Source organism: Micrasema longulum, unplaced genomic scaffold (assembly GCF_059751315.1).
Source record: "Micrasema longulum isolate JH-2025_06_02 unplaced genomic scaffold, ASM5975131v1 h1tg000748l, whole genome shotgun sequence".
In the NCBI taxonomy this organism is placed as follows: domain Eukaryota; kingdom Metazoa; phylum Arthropoda; class Insecta; order Trichoptera; family Brachycentridae; genus Micrasema; species Micrasema longulum.
This window is the reverse complement of record NW_028277942.1, coordinates 304793-321671: the sequence shown is the minus strand read 5'-3', so window position 1 is coordinate 321671 and position 16879 is coordinate 304793. Positions and strand designations below refer to the sequence as shown.

General features: G+C 34.2%; 2 protein-coding genes across 2 annotated transcripts in view; both read right to left on the bottom strand.

Annotated features, from left to right (window-relative positions):
* The window catches only part of LOC148279162 (ornithine decarboxylase 1-like), a 51998-nt gene extending 38245 nt beyond the window's left edge, over positions 1–13753 (bottom strand). The window contains exon 1 of the mRNA XM_088230366.1: positions 13589–13753. The gene's annotated coding sequence lies outside the window, so the exon portion shown is untranslated. The remainder of the gene's footprint in view (positions 1–13588) is intronic.
* LOC148279163 (uncharacterized) lies at positions 495–13753 on the bottom strand. The gene is made up of 2 exons (XM_088230367.1): positions 13589–13753; positions 495–1885 (listed from the first exon to the last, which is right to left on the bottom strand). The coding sequence occupies exon 2, from the start codon at positions 1844–1846 to the stop codon at positions 866–868; it is 981 nt and encodes a 326-aa protein (XP_088086493.1). The 5' UTR covers positions 1847–1885; positions 13589–13753; the 3' UTR covers positions 495–865.
* Positions 13754–16879: the final 3126 nt, after the last annotated feature.

The following is a 16879-nucleotide window of genomic DNA, read 5'->3' as shown; positions in this document are numbered from 1 at the left end:
TGCTGTAACAGTTTTTTATTTTACGTTTTAAAAAAAATAAATAACATTTACTGCTTTCAATACCCTCTATCGCCGTCAGAGCAACCTAAGTAGTAGTATATACAGCCAATTTGTCTGTCACCCTCAATCTAATTTTCCCAATTCTGACGGCGATAGGGTATGTTAGTTCATTAGCGTGTTGGTAAACCGTAAGAAACAAGTCCGATCGATAATTCAAACCTATTAAGCTCAAAAGAAAATCAATCACTCCTGGATACAGCCAAGGCCCACCCAGGGCTGTCGAGCTTATGATGATGATGATGAGAAGGGTGAATGTTACACAATGTGTAAAGTGGCCACTTAAGCCAGCAAATGACAGGTCATAAGCTCTGGAAATACCTAGACTTCCATATTCCGATTTCAAAAATGTTTTCCCTCTATGTTGCAATATTTTATTTTTTTTGTAATTAATTTCATTGGAACTGAATTTTTTTATATAAATAAAAATAATAAAGTTTGAAAAACAGTGTATTCTATTATACTCCAGTGTTACAAAATATCACAAAATAAAAAATGCAAAAACAGATATCAAAGCAGTCCTAAAATTATTATGTTTAAAAAAAAACTTTAGGCCAGTTGTTTTGGCAACGGGTGTGAACACCCGTTTTTAACTGAACACAGGACCGATGTCCATTGAACAGTTTTGAATAGGATAATGCGAATAAACGAATGGTCAACGAGGACTCCCGTTTCTCACCGGCCAGTTTTCACGGTATAAAAATGGTCGTTGACAAAGGCCCCGAAAAAACGGGTACACACCCGTTGCAAAAACTGCCGTTAACAACGGGCCTCAGCCTCTAGCAGTTAAGTCCCATTTAATGGTAAGTTAGGATGACTTTTGAATAGATTCGAGTAACATTTGCATTCTGTCTTTCATGAACGGCTGTCCCGTCTTTGTTCTCTTGCTGAGTTTCTTGAACTTGTCGGCCTTCTTCTGTTTGTACTTGGCGATGGCCTGCTCCCTTTCCTCGGCCGCCTTGGTCAGTTCCTGCTTCTTGGCCAGCTTCTCCTCCTTTAGGCGATGCATCTCCTGCTTCACCTTCCAGAATGGCTGGACCTGTCCGTGCTTGTCTAGCCTGTCTTCCAGTTTAGGCTTGGCACCTTCGGATTTCTGTTTTGCCTTTTCCAAGCGATCTGGGTGCAGCACGTAATATATTCTTTTTCCTCCGCTCGTTTCTGGTTGCGGTGTTTCATCATTAATTTCTTCGCCTTCGGAATGGCTCCCGATTTCGCCGGCTTTATCGAAATCAAACGGAGTGTATTTACCAGCCATGGGATCTTTTTTTAAGTCTTTATAATACTTCTTAAGAACTTCTTTGCGTCTTTGATCTTCCCATTTGTCTAGTTTATACTTGTTGCTGTATTTTTTCATTCTGTAGGTTTTCTTGTCGAAAGGTTTTGCGTCTTTGTGGGATTTTTCGATTCGTCCTTTGTCTACATTGTGCAATTGATCCCGACCCGTCTTTCGTTTAAAGAAACCATCCTTGTTTTTTTGGGATCCTCCATTGCTGGTCTGGTTTATCTCGTTTTTGAAAAAGTCTCCTTTGTCTTTTTGGGGCCCTCTATTGCTGGTCTGGTCTATCTTGTTTTTGAAAAAGCCTCCTTTGTCTTTTTGGGGCCCTCCATTGCTGGTCTGGTCTCTCCCGTTCTTGAAAAATCCCCCCTTGCTGCTAGTCTGTCCGTTGTCCTTGAAGATTCCTCCATAGTTTGACGGGCCCTTGTCCTTGCGCGGACCTCCGCCGCCGGCGCCGGTGTGATCTTTACTTTTGAGGAAGAACGACCCCTTCCCGCCCCGGTTCCCAGCCATGGCAAACTATCGACACGATATTACCGATTAGACTGCTACCTACAACAATGAAAGAGCGTGTTTAGTTTCCGATCTTTTACAGCCAAAGACATTTGTCGTACCGTCGCCCCAAGAATATTAATTAAACTCGGCAAACACGCTTTTTCATTTGTTAAAAATGTCGCTGTCACAGATCGGTGGAATTTTTTGCGGACAATAAAAACAGCTAAAGCTGGGTACAAGAATTACTGTGTGTTTAAACAGCTGACACCGGGACAATACGAGTAACGAACAGCGAAAACAGCTGGAAAAAATACTTTGAAAAATCACATCATATTATAATATATTTGTACTCTCCACTGAAATGCTTTTAACCTATTTTAGAAAAGATGATATTATATATAATTGATACGGTAGAAGAAATTCCGACGAAATATTTAAAAACCTATTTAAATTTGTCACAGAAAATAATTTTAAAAACAAGATAATTTATTATGTTTGTTTATCGTAATAATGATTGCAATTAAATAATAGCGTAATTTCACATCACAATTAGCAATGAGATATAATAGTTGCATGCAAATATACATTTTTTAAACATAAATTTGGCTGTCGTTAGAATCAAACAACACAAAATATTTACATGAGCAATCAAAGGAACAAGGTTTGAAATCAAGTTCACACGAGCACGACACGCGTCTAGCAATAGCTAATTATGTCGCGAAATATGACACAAGACCTTGATCTGGTAAATATATATTATGTTTATAAAAACAACACACATGAGAGAAGAGAATATAATAGACACACCCAGAAAACGATATTGAAATGATCGATAATTATTTTCGATCGACAAATATCGATATTGAATTCAGTAAATCGTCTGATTTACCAGGGTTACCGCTATTTAAAGTTTTAAATATAATATCAAACTACGGAGATCTTGGCATACGATCCTAACTATAATTCGAAGAAGATTTCGACATGACTATATTTAAAGGTTTGATTTATCTATTGATGACTGTGTACGTGTACAGGCGGATGAAGAAAACAACTCAGGGCGTAAAATATAATAGAACCAGAACCCTGGAGTGTTTTCGACTTAATGGCTGCTCTCGGGTAAAAATCCTGGATAAGGAAATTGAGTTGAGATAAGTACGCCTCGTGGCGAAGTGGTAGTCGCGTTCGCCTACCATTCTTAAAGTCCTGTGTTTGTTTTTATTTTTTTAAAATATATATTTGGACCCCTGTATTTAGTACCCTTACGTGTCATGTACAAGGCTAAGGTACTCGGAAAAAAATCGTTTTTGTTTGTCTTGGAAATGGGATGTTCGATCACTGATTTTGGTTTGTTACCTTTATGAGTCCAATCACCATTGTTGCAAAGTTTAAGAACAATGGCGCGTGATAACTACTTTTAACTACAGTGTGGATATCTGTTAAGGATATTCCATCTTTCCCGCATTCTGCTTCAAGATTATGGCGTTGCAAACTGAAAAATGGGCACTGAAATAACAGATGTTCGATACTCTGTGAAGAAATATCATCGCATGGACAACAGTCATCATTCCTTAATTTAAACCTATATAGATAACTTCTAATAGCTCTGTGTCCGGTAAAAATTTGGGTCGTTTCGAAAGTACTTTGGTGATGATGACAGAAGTTTGCTGCATCAGCCAGCGTTGGGAAAAACATTCTGGTGATTTTACTTGTAGAAGAAGCGTGGTAATGATCCTTCCAACGCTGCTGCGTATTTTGTTTTATACAGCGTTTAGGAAAGCTAAGGGGAAATTCTGAGAAGAAAGGTGCCGTTCTTTTACAAGTTGCGGCTCTTGCTCGTTCATCCGCTCTCTCATTTCCTACGATACCAGCATGTCCTCTTATCCAGCATAAAACCATAAACCTGTGTTTGATTCTTGGCAGGGGGAAAGTTAAATATTTATTCAAGGGTTGTTTAAACCGCAATATTTCACTGTTTTTGACAGGCACCTGTAGCTCAATCACAAATAACTATTGACGTGCTAATAAGCGACGTGATAACAATTTCTCACCGTGGCTGTTTATCGTATTCGCGATCACAATGCAACATCCGTGAACACCTAATATTAAACGTCAAAATATTTATTTTTCGCGATATATACCCTACTGCGCAATCACATATTTGAAGCATTTTATTTTTATCAAACAAAGAAAACATAGATAAACTAACTGTATTACAAAATAAAGCCTTTAGAATCATTTTGAAAAAAAACAGATATACGAGGGTAAAGTCGATGGTAAATGAAATGAAATTATTAACATATAAACAAAGAATATTTTACAATACAATGATATTTGTTCATAAAATTATAAACTCTAATAAAAAAACAGAATTTTGGAAAAAAATTGATCGGAACCAGCATGAACACGATCACAATACTAGAGAAAATAACAAAATTAGACTTCCATTTAGGAAAAAGGCAAAGTCACAAAATTCAATTTTATTTAAAGCAATTAAAAAGTATTACGACATGGAAAAAAATATTTATGAAGAAAAAAACATATCAAAATTAAAAATAATGGTCAAGACATATGTGATAAACAATTTATAAATTAAATATATTTTCAATGTTATTATTAGAACACACATAACAATATGTATGATATGTGTGCCCTACTTTAAGATTTAAATATAAAAAAAAAATTCACCGGTGTAAATATGGAAAATATTCCAAAACTGCTATTTGCATTTATTTATTTATTTATCACGCTATTTATTGCATTTAGCCGGCGGTGGCGAGCCAAATGTCGAGTAAATCAGTCACTATAGTAATTGTAATTTAATTTTCACTTTTTTGTATAAATACTTCTTACTACTCGTATTTTGCAAATGCAACACACTGTATTACTTTTTATAGTAAACGCCGATTTTTCGCCAGTGAACTGTATTTTTTTACGATGAAAACAAAAACAAACCGACACGACCGTTGACTTAGAGATTACACACGCGTTGACTTATGACTGCGATAACTTAAGCATGCTTATTATTGTTTATTGTGATCGCTCAAATGCTTAGCATGTTTTTAAGCACGTCGATAGTTATAAAGTTTATATTTGAAGCACTAACTTTGTGGTTATTCATTATAATAAAATAAATATAACAACTTTGTTTTTAACCACTAATTTTTATTTTTCACCGACCGGTTTCAAAGCAAACAAGCTTCTTTGTCAAGGTTTACGTAACTAAACCTAAAAATTAGTGGTTAAAAACAAAGTTGTTATATTTATTTTATTACGTCGATAGTTATTTGCGATTGAGATACAGGGGGTGCTATTCTGAACCACTCTCGCAGCACGAGAAAACAGTTTTTCTCGTGTATTTTGTATGTACATACACGAGATAATACGGCCGCGAGACCGTTTATAATACCAGCCCTAAAGTGTAAGACTGATCACCTTACATTCGAGTAACAACAGATGATCAATATACACTGCGTTTGGTTTAACAATGTAGTGGGCTATGTATTTAGTGCTATTTTTCTATCTATCGCGTGCTATTGTTATCTCGTTTCGAAAGTTATGGGGTCTTTTTCGTTATTTTTGTGAGGGGTCGAGTGAAAATGGTGTTAAAACACTTTGAAAAGTGATTATGCTTTTAAACGAATTAGGATACGCTGGTTTTAGAAGGTCAACAAGTGACGGATGACGGATGGGAAGACGAAGCGAAAAATCTAAGTCAAATTTGGGTGAAGGCTAAAATAAATTGTCATGTTGATGTTGAAAACAACGTCACAAAATCCTGTTTATTTGGAGCTCCGTTCATCCCAACTCCAGTCAAATATCCAGATCGTTATCGGGAAATAAAAAAATAAAGAAGTTTAAAATTAAAATTTAACTGTTTTTGCTGGACATGTTTAAGTAAGTTTTTAATGTGATTCCAATTCGCTCTTTCAAACTTCTACTTAATTTTTATTTGTCGATCCTCCACGAACAAATCGTTCCGATACCGTCTCGACATGTACCGATGAAGATAGCGTTCATAATCGCGGCGCAGATGGTCCGACGACATCGGAAGAGTTGCAGGTCCAAAGTGGCAAAGGGTAAGTCAAAAGCTGATAGGAAATTGTGGAAGCCCAAACGGGAGGCCTTTGTTCAACACTGGACTCGAGAAGGAGGCCGAGTAAGTATTATTTCAAAAGCAATAAAATCTGGAAACCATTAATCCGGATAGTTCCGATTAGTAGTTAGGAAATATTAATTACCGTATAAACGGCCGATTGAAAAAAAAACGTCATAAATATTAGGCGTTCTTTGCGTAGGTCTTTTATTAACTCCAAGAGAAATTTTATTTTAATTTAGCCACAATATCCTAGTTTTAAGTCGACTAGCTGACATAAAATATATTTCCGTCGACATTTGAGGGCATTGGAAGCAAAGATAGCAACCTCCAAAAAAATCATTTTTTTTGGTCATGATGTCATTCTGTAGTTTATCAACTTTATTTTTATAAAAATTATGAGTCGAGTTGCAAATGTAGTTTGAAATCATACTTCTGACGGTTAGAAGCAAACACAGCAATATCCATCGGCCATTTTATTCGACCAATGACAGGCTTGAGATTTAAATTTTCAAAATGGCCGTGCCAAACAAATATTAAGAAAGTTTTTTGAATTCGTGTTTCTATTAAAGCTAATTCATCGGCATATTAAAGTTTAAGTTCAGTGAAAATATTTTTTCTAACATAGACTCTCTTGGGCAGTTTTAGTTATTTTTCTCGAAAATACCAAAACGGGAGTTTGTTATCTTTGCTTCCAATGCCTTCATTTATTCATTTTTTGTGAAAAATCATCTCAGGGGGCGCATTACAATTTTATACAAAATAATGCTAAACATTCTGATTTAAAAATTGAGGATAAACGAAAGAAGTGGGATGTAAAAATTTCAATTGATATATGCGAAACTGAAGAAAGCCGAGTCTTTATGAACAATTTCGGGAAAGGGGTGGGTGCTTTCATTGACCTAAGAGTAGATTAATTTTCTTTGACAGGTATTTTCCCTAATACGGGGCTCCGATAAATATCGCGGAGCCATTTGAATACTGTTTCATTGAAGACAAATTTCATTCTGATACTTTCTAAAAAGTTCAGTTTTGTGGTGCGGAAATCGGGACAGCGAAACTTCTATTTTAGTTAGGCATAAACAGTCCGACGTACAGTTGTCTTTTTCGCACAGTATTCGGGGAGGCAGCTGCGAGAGAGTGACAGAAAAACTACATTGAAATACATATTCATCAAACCGCTCTTCCCCGTATATCCTCATTAAGTCGCGTTTCATTTAAAAAAAGGGACATATGATTTTTTCACGTAAGCGATTATACATGTCTATATATAATATTATGGCCTACCTAATCTCTATAAATGATTTTTTAAAGATACTAAACTCAACTTCAATGCCAGCCAGAAAACAGCAAATATCATCAATTTTCTTTAAAAGGTTACACAGGTTGCCGTTTGAATAAAATCAATAAAATACTCGGTAAATCATTTTCGATTTTATTGATTTTACAAATATTTTATTTAAACAGCGGCTTTTCATTGGTCGGGTATAATGCACTGGTAACCAACACACTTTACGGCGTGGTGACTTTCGATTGGTGATGCTGTCTCTTTTATCAAACTTTGACAGTTATTCTTTTTACGATTGTGCTCTGTATACGAAAATCAATAATAGAACGCCTTATATTCGAACAACCCTTGCAAATTGCGGGAATTTACTTAAAACATCAGTGTTCAGTTCGCCGAACGTAAGGGGCTGGCTCTGTGAAACCACGAATTAACGTCGTGACAAATCGGCCTCCACAGTCCTCTGATTTGACGCCATTGGATTATTTCCTATGGGGCTACGTTAGTTCTATGGAAATAAACCAATGAAGCGAAAGAAAGCAGTATAACACGCAGCATTTCGAAATTAAAACCAAAGTTGCTGGAAAAAGGGGCCGAAAATTGGACCGCAAAAATCCTGAAAAGGGAAATCCAGTGGAGTAAGGTACGCCTAGTAGGATAGTAGCTGGCGTGTTCGCCTACCATGCTTGAGGTCGTGAGTTCGATTCCTGAGAGGGTCAACGTGAAATATTTGTTTATAAGGTGGTTTTACACTGCAATATTTATACTGAGGTAGCTCTGGCGGCGATAGGGACATTAAAAGCAGTAAATGTAAATTCTAAAAAATCCACACCAACAAAAAAATATAATGTTTTTGCAATGTGCGGATAAAAAAGAGGCCAGAAGACCTTTAAAACGGATCTGGTAAGTGAGTGGGGCTTTCAATGATTCAATGCAATATTTCACCGTCCCTAGATTGTTACCTGAAGCGTAAGACTGATCACCTAATCTTAGTGTAACACTTAATTGAGATACACTGCATGTACATTTCCAATGCGGTGCTGTATGCACTATTAGTGCAGATTAATGTTTGATGAACTGTTAGTCGCGCGGAGAACATTTCGTGGCGGTCGTAGAACAACGACGGATGGGCGAAAAATGCGCAAAAATGTTCTAAATGAAAATCTTCATGTTCGATTTTATGAGTTCATATTTTTTTACGTTTAATCATCAGTGTGGCCATATATGAATAAAAAAATTAATCGCACGGAAAAAATAAATATCCCCAAATTAATCACTCTCTAGGGGACAGAGATAATTCATAATTGCACCCGAGTAGCTCAATCACAAAAAGCTATAGACGTGCTTAAAAACATGCTAAGCATTTGAGCGATCATCATGAACAATAATAAACATGCTAAAGTTATCGCGGTCATAAGTCAACGCGTATGTAATATCTAAGTCGACGCTCGTGTCGGTTTGTTTTTTGTTTTCCTCGTAAATAAATACAGTTCATTGGCGAAAAATCGGCGTTTACTATAAAAAATTAATACAATATATTGTATTTGCAAAATAATAAGGAGTTTCTAATACAAAAAAGTGAAAATTAAATTACAATTACTCTAGCGACTGCTTTTCTTGACATTTGGTTCGCCGACCGCCGGCTAAATTCAATAAATAGCATAATAAATAAATATGTAAATAAAAATAGCAGTTTTGGAATATTTTCCATATTTACACCGGTGACATTCAAATATGTGATTGCGCAGCAGGATATACGTCGCGAAACGTAAATATTTTGACATTTAATATTAGGTGTTCACGGATGTTGTATTGTGATCGCAAATACGATAAACAACCATGGTGAAAAATTGTTATCACGTCGCTTAAAAGCACGTCGATAGTTATTTGTGATTTAGCTAGAGGTGGATTTATCAACAATATTTTGAGTTTGTTCAAATTTTTGTAGACAAGGACTGGATTCAACTCCCTAGGGAGCTGTTTTTGCAACTGATACAGATTTTTGTAACCAAATTAGTTCTAAAAAGAGACGGATTTGAAAGTCAACAAGTAAACACAAGGAGCAAAAGTAATATTTATTTAAAACTGTTTTATTAGTTTAAAAAAATTAAAATATTAAAGGTAACTGACTTTCCTACCCCCATTTATCGGATATCATTTTCAAAAAACAGTATTTTCAATCTTACAACACTTGATGAGTAGATCAGGCCGAATATGTAAAAAGGTGTGTTTTTTTGTAAGTTTTTGTATGTTTTTATAATATGTTATGCATGTAAGGCTGTGTCAAAATAATATTAAATGTTTCCCTCGGCACGGGACATCCAGTGTCATATCCAATAACAAAAAAAGTTTAATCTTCTTCTTTATACATATAATTCCTCTGTACGTGTGATGTCACCGAACTCCTCCTCGACGGCCTAACCGATTTACGGGCGGTTTTCAGAGAAATATAGGCCTTTGCGCTGTGCGTGTTCGTAGATATTAAAATCTTCAATTTAATATGTAAAAAAGAAGTAAGGAGCATAAATGTTTCATTTATAGATCTACCAGGGTTGCATTCGGGGAGAATGCATTTACAAAAAAATGGAAAGATGTTGTTTTTTTGTGTATAAAAAAAATTTGTTTGTGAATGTTTAAAAACAGCATTTGCTTTTTGTGGATCTCAATCAAATTCTTTCCTTAAATTTCTTATAATTTTTACTTATTTATTTCTTTTTACTGAATTTTTGGTAATACTAAAATAATATTAAATTCCATAGAATTCAGAAAAGTCCAGAAAAGTCGTAGAATCATATTGAAATACATCGGACTTTGTCCAATAATTCCCCTACAATGCCTCACTTTCACCGCGCGCATTCGTGATGTCGCCGCGTGATGTTGAACGATGGGAAAAAAAATAATCATAATCCAATTGTAAGGTAAAAAAAAGCAATCTGTTAATTTATCTAAAATTGTATTGTGCACGCGGAAATATTGACTGACACAAAAGAGTAGGTAAGTAAAGGGTTATTTAATAAGAGTAATTGAATGAACTTAAAATATAAAACAAATTTTACTTTACATAAAACGGATATTTTTATATCATGTATAATATTTGATGTTTTGATGTTTATGTCGGTCAAATGTCCACCACAGAGTTGTTGAATCCGAGGTTCAATTTTCATTATTTCTCATATTAGATGAGCAAAATAGGGTAAAAAAATACTACCCTGGCAACACTAACGAAATTTCCATTTTGTTTCTTCGACAATCTTACGGATGGAAAAATAATTCAATTTTTAAGTAATGCATTTGCTACTTAAACATTCGTTTGCTAATTACACATGAAATGTGATACCATCCTGTTTCTTTAAGATCCTAGCAGTATTTCTACACTTTAAAAGGACACAACACGGCATAGTTGAATTTAAATCAGGAGTTGCGTACTGAGCGACGTCCACAAAGAAACTAATGGGTCAAAACGTAAACCTACTCATTTATGAGTACTTTAGTCGCCTTCTGTTTGATGTGCGCATGCGGTTTCTGGACTATTCTTAATTCTATGTTAAATTCAATACATTTTTAAAAATCGTATTCCTACATAAGTACAACCCTCTGTTGGTGAGAAGACCGGAGTTTGACGTTTGCAAAAATAATGCTTTATTTGAAAAAATATTTATTTAATGTTTTGGAATGCAACCATAAATAAGTACCTATAGTCCTTAAAATTTAGCTTTTTTTTTAAAATGACAGCTGTCAAACTCATGTCAGTAGTGATGGGAAATTACTGATCACTGATCATGTACCGATCAAATCGATTTTATCAGTTTTTTCATGCAAATATGAAACTCTGTTTCCAAAAATTGATTAAAAAATGCAAAAACAAGCCTATTATAGTGTGTTTAAGACAATTATTTACTAAAAAATAAGACATTAAATACTCTTCTTCATGAACAACAACAAATGAATAATTTTTTTATTCGATCGATTTACATTGATCAATTTGTCCCATCTCTAACGTTTTTGCAAAATGATGTAACCTTGTAAGAACGTGGTTAATAATTAGGTTTATTTAATTTAAATTTATTTCAACAGAGAGGGAAAACATTTTTGAGAAGGGAATATGGAAGTCTAGGCATTTACAGGGCTTATGACCTGTCATTGGCTGGTTTAAGTGGCTAGACTTCCCTAGACTTCCATATTCCCTTCTTAAAAATGTTTTACCTCTCTGTTGAAATAAATTTAAATATGAACAACTCCCTAGGGAGGAAATCCAGCCAGTCTGCAAGCATTTGGACATAATCAAACATTGTAGGTTTATTTTAGTTTTAAAACTGTTTTATTATATTTTTATGTTGATTTATATGTCAAGCATTGTGTTGAAAAAATATATTAACATTCCAAATACGAATGATTTTTCGTGTGTCAACATAAATCACTCCTTAGACGTTACTACAAAGTTACGTCGTCAGTATTTCTGACAACTGTCATTCTAATCATGCTATATTTTCAGTACTATAGGTACCTACATACATTCAATATTTGACTATTAACAATTTTTAGTTTTGGAATTGAATCACAAACAAGTACCTAGGTACCTACTTATCAATGAAAAGTCTTTTTCCAAACTAATAGCAGGCAAGTCGACGTTCGGGCAGGACAACGTCTGTCGGGTCCGCTAGTAAATAATAAATAGACAAACTCATTCCAACAAATATTTGCTTCACTATTTCAATTTAAAGTTCCAATAAAATATGGAATATTCATTTATCCATAATTTAACACATGTAGAGCCAAGGATAATACATGAACACTTGACAAACTTACTACTATGCTCTATTTTTTATAAATTTATTGATATCATTTTAACTTTGCTAGAATTCCACTCGTCCATGCGCTTTGTAGCTGCACGATGATTGGTTATCTAGCTTTCATATACCAACTTAAAAATACCTAAATTTTATAAATGGGGTCTAGAATTCCAATCGTCTATGCGCTTAGTAGCTGCAAGACGTGTTGTAATCTTACTCCTTTTTATTATTCATATTATTTTAATTTTTTTTTAGTATCATTAATACACTAAATTTATTTGTCAATTTTTAAAATGTGTAAATGGGAGCTAAATTTCTAACTGTCTATGCGCTCTGTAGCTGCAAGACGTCCTGTAATCTAGCTCCTATCTGTTATAATTTTTTATTGATCTTAATTGAAAACGAGGAACTATCATCCCAACCGTCCATGCGCTCTGTAGCTGCAAGACGTACTGGGATATTTATTAATTGTACAGCGCCCTTGAGGTGATTTTCACAAAAATGGCGCTATATAAATTATCCAACTATATATAATACCCGCACTCTCCCATGTAGATATCTCAGAAATTTCTTTTAGATTTTCTCTATCATAAGAGAGTACTTAAGTTCATGTGGCCCCCCAAGTCATCGGGCCACTCTCGAGTCTACTTCGCACCAAGGGAGCTGTAAAGAGTTCTCAGTACACGAGTATTTTCAAAAACCCTAGAAGTACACCGAACGAATCCTAACATATTCAATGCATTACCCCTGATTGTATCTGTGTTCATGAAATGTCAGGATGCTCACAAATCTAACGTTTGGATCCTTAACATTCGATGTTCGTATCAGATTTTGGTCATTTATTTTGTAGCGAAAAAATAGAGTTTTTGGGCCCTAGTGAAGGACATGAACAAACACTTGGAAACATTAAACCTAAGTTTGTTTTGTCTTCCCCATTCATTCCCCTTCATCATTTTTTAGGCTCAGGGTATGTCTATGATCAATATGTCAATGGATTCATGTTTGTTTGAATGTCATTAGAAAAGGAAAAAAGTATTATATGACAATGTAATAAACATTTTATAATGTAATCGTATAATTTTTTTTTTATGAATGATTATTGCATATTGCACGCGATATAATGAAAAATTACAATGTTATTGTCACAATTATCGCAGTTTCGTAGAATGTTCATGAACCCGCAATAAGTGCGTCTAATAAAATGGCAAATGTCAACTTCGGATTTATGTTTTCCATCATATAAATCAGTTTCTCACACAGTAAACGCTCATCATAACTAATTTATTAAGAATTCAAGAAAGGTCATCAAATATAATGATATTTATCGGTATTTAATATTTATCGAAAAAAGCCTTTAATGTTATCAATAACCACACACAGCCAAAATAATGTATGTAATCCGATACGTCATCTCAAAGGTAATTTGCCTTTAAATAAACTAAATAAGACGATCAGTTAAAATACATAAACAGAAATATGCAGTGTTTAAATCTAACTAAATATGTGTAATTGTGGTCAGAAAATCGATGCAATTTCTCGAAAATCGCGGAAACGAACATAAATATTGTGCAATAAACGTGAATGTGGCTTACCTGTGAAAGCCACCCACTGGGTTGGCTTTGGATTTTCGGCGGAATCTTGAATGTTTAAATACACTTGTAACGAAAAAACGTTATCACGGCAGTTAAAATCGGATCGAAGAAATTTGCGACGGCAGACCGCGAAGCGACCATACCCGTTTTAAGATGGCGAACGACAAGGAACGAGGGGATAGAACTTCTGGGAGTCTTGGGGTTAGGGAATATTATTTTGAATATTGTGATTGGCTGCGTTCAAGGTCTGAAAATAAAAATATTTTTTCCAGTAATTATTGAGTAAAATAGTCATTAAATATTGTAATTTGACCTCATTAGTCTAAAAATAAGAACGCAAATATTAAAAGAATAAAAACGAAAACATAAGTAGATTATTCGGGTTGGTATATATATTTTTATGGAAATATAGTCTTAAGATCACCGTCAATACAGTCTATTTTTGTATAACACATTTTTACCATTCTATTTTTATTGTAAATCGTATTTTTGAAGAAAACAATATCATACAGTAAAAGTGGAAAGGAGTATATTTTATGAATACATATATATTTGGCTGCAGTAAATGATAATCTACTAACTGCATTATTCGTTTTTTATACTTTGAATGAGTAAATACAGAAATCTTGAAATCAAAGAGCCGTTACCACTCACCCCTATCAAGAATTCAACGAACGATCAATCATTTACGCAAAGTGGATGAGCCGTTGGATTATGTGTATAATCTCTGGGTTGGATATCTTTGAGGGATCTAGACAATCATTCAAAAATAAATTGTCAATGGCCATTATAGGTTAATTTGTGTTTGTTGCCAACTCTACTACGTTTTGTCTTTAGTATTGGCAACAATTGGGCTATATGCCTGTTCTCCCAATCATGCAGGGAAAAAATGTAGATACTATGCTAATATTAAACTGTTTTTACAGTCAGCATTGTCACATGGTCGAGTTGTTTGATAATTAACCCACTTAATTTCTTTCTAAGTGGACGACTTTGTAGTCTCTCTAGACCTCTCAACAGCCAACTCCTGTGGGTCCTCCCAGTCAGGTCTGCATCTAGTAGTTCAGATGTAAATTGCTGATAAAGCCGTCAAATAAAAAAGTCAGATACGGAGATCCCAGAACATGAAAACCTGATGCTTTGTAAAGTAGGCAAGCGTGGCAAGGGCTTCTAGAAGTCATCGGCAGTTAACAGCCTAAGAGGAAACACGGTCTCACCTTTTTCATACTAATGTATTCGTATTTTGTCCCTGGATTATGGCACTAAAGCATTGATTTTTTGCACTCTATAGATATTTACCATTGGCGTGTCTCAATCGTTTGTTTGATAAATTGTTTCTTATGGGAGCTAGGACTATCCAAAAACCCAAAAATGCACCCAGTTTTATCTGCCGCCTTCGGACATATGGTATACAAACATAATAAATAATTTTGAAAAACAGAAAATATACCGACACAGAAAATTTCATTATGATACTCTTTCTTAAAAAAAACACCATCACATCAGTTCAGTTTTGGGGTAAGGAAAACGGGACAGCAAAAAATCCATTTTGTCCATTTAATGGGGCAAAATTACTCTGGCATGCAGTTGTCTTTTTCGCACCGTATCGGAAAGGCATTTGCGAGAGTGACAGAAAAACAAAATAATGTTCAAATGACCATACATCAAAATTCTCAGACACTGCCTATCCTCTTAATTGGTCATATCACATCTGCTTGGTAACAGCCGTCACCGGAGGTTACCTCACCCGTTGTCAAATACGCAAAATTGTATTAATTAATTAATTAAATTTAATTTAAATTACCTCACTAGGATAACCTGTTTTGAGGAAAACTGTACAGTGCTCTTTTTGCTTTGCACTCAAATAAAAATGTAAAAAGTTCAAATTGATCACATTTTCATAGATAAACTAAGGGGAAAATGAGCTAGATAAATAAAAACATTCATAATTTGCCATATTAAAAATGTCTAAGACAATAATTGTCAAATTTCTTATCAGTTTGAACTTTTTATCTACTCTATTATTTTGTTTACGTCTGCTTTCTATTAGGTAATTAGATGTTGAAAAATTATAATGTATACATAAATTTTTAGTTTTTTTGACCCCATGCCGTATTATCTCTTCTTTTCTCGGTTCGACCTATATATTCTCATATATTACACATCATTTTACTCTCCTTTCATTACAACTCCAATTTCTATTGTAAAAATTTACTCTCAAAATTAATATTTTGATTTTTTTTAAATACACATTTGTGTTGTTATAATTTACCCAAACATTTCAATTTTGGGGGCCATTTTCAATGAGTTGTAAATAATTCACTATAAGAAAATGGAAATCAACTTGTGGTAGAGCGGGGTAAAGACCTCAGACCATTTATCCTTTAATATTCAATCAATTCTGAATGATCACCTTTTTTTCGTTTACCCTAATGTTTTTTACTGTACATATTTTAGACCAGTATTTCTGTATGTACAATGTAAAAGGATAATATGAGTCCACTCATTTTGTAATGTTGTTTTTTCTGCAAAAAAAATATTGTTTTTGTATTTGATAGATCCTCACTGGAGTAACCCATGCCAAGATACGAGTTATTATGTTCTTTTCACCTTGAAGGAAACAGAAAAACTTTTCAAACTTCTTCACTTCACCGTGACATAATTATTTGCTCATCCTGTACAGTTTAGAAAATTACAGACTTACCCTTTTTCCACCCCCCTATCGATATATCAAAATGATTCTATTGAATACAATTAAAAATTAAATCTCAGAATAAAAATTATCTAGTATCTACATGTAGCATTAAACAAAATATTTAAATTTGTGGGGTTAAGTATCGCTCGTTTTTAATTTCTATAATAAGAAAGGTGTCCTGTAAAATTAAATAGGTATTGATGCCGGAAAGGAAAAAGTTACCAAGCAGCATGAAGCAACTTTACGGAAGAGGTTTTTTGTCTTTGTTTTTATTTGATAAAACAATCTCATCCATATTATTTTGGGGTGATTCCTACATAATTTACTTAAAAATTTAAAATGCGAAATTCTTTGAGTAATTAAAAAAAAAAAACTTCAATTGGGTCTTCTGTATAGTTGCTATATGTCACTTGATAACTTTTTCCTTTTCAGCGCCGGTATTATTTGTGACTCCTATCTTTTGTTTTGTAAGATTTATGATTGTTGCATCTAAAATTTGAATTAATTTTATCTTATCTCAACAGAGACAAGGAAACAACCGAGACAAAAAAAAAATTTAGGGAATTTTACACCATCTGTTTCACTATTAACTGTCA

Excerpts from the sequence above, each read along its gene's own strand:
- LOC148279163 (XM_088230367.1), bottom strand. The coding sequence starts at position 1,846 with ATGGCTGGGAACCGGGGCGGGAAGGGGTCGTTCTTCCTCAAAAGTAAA.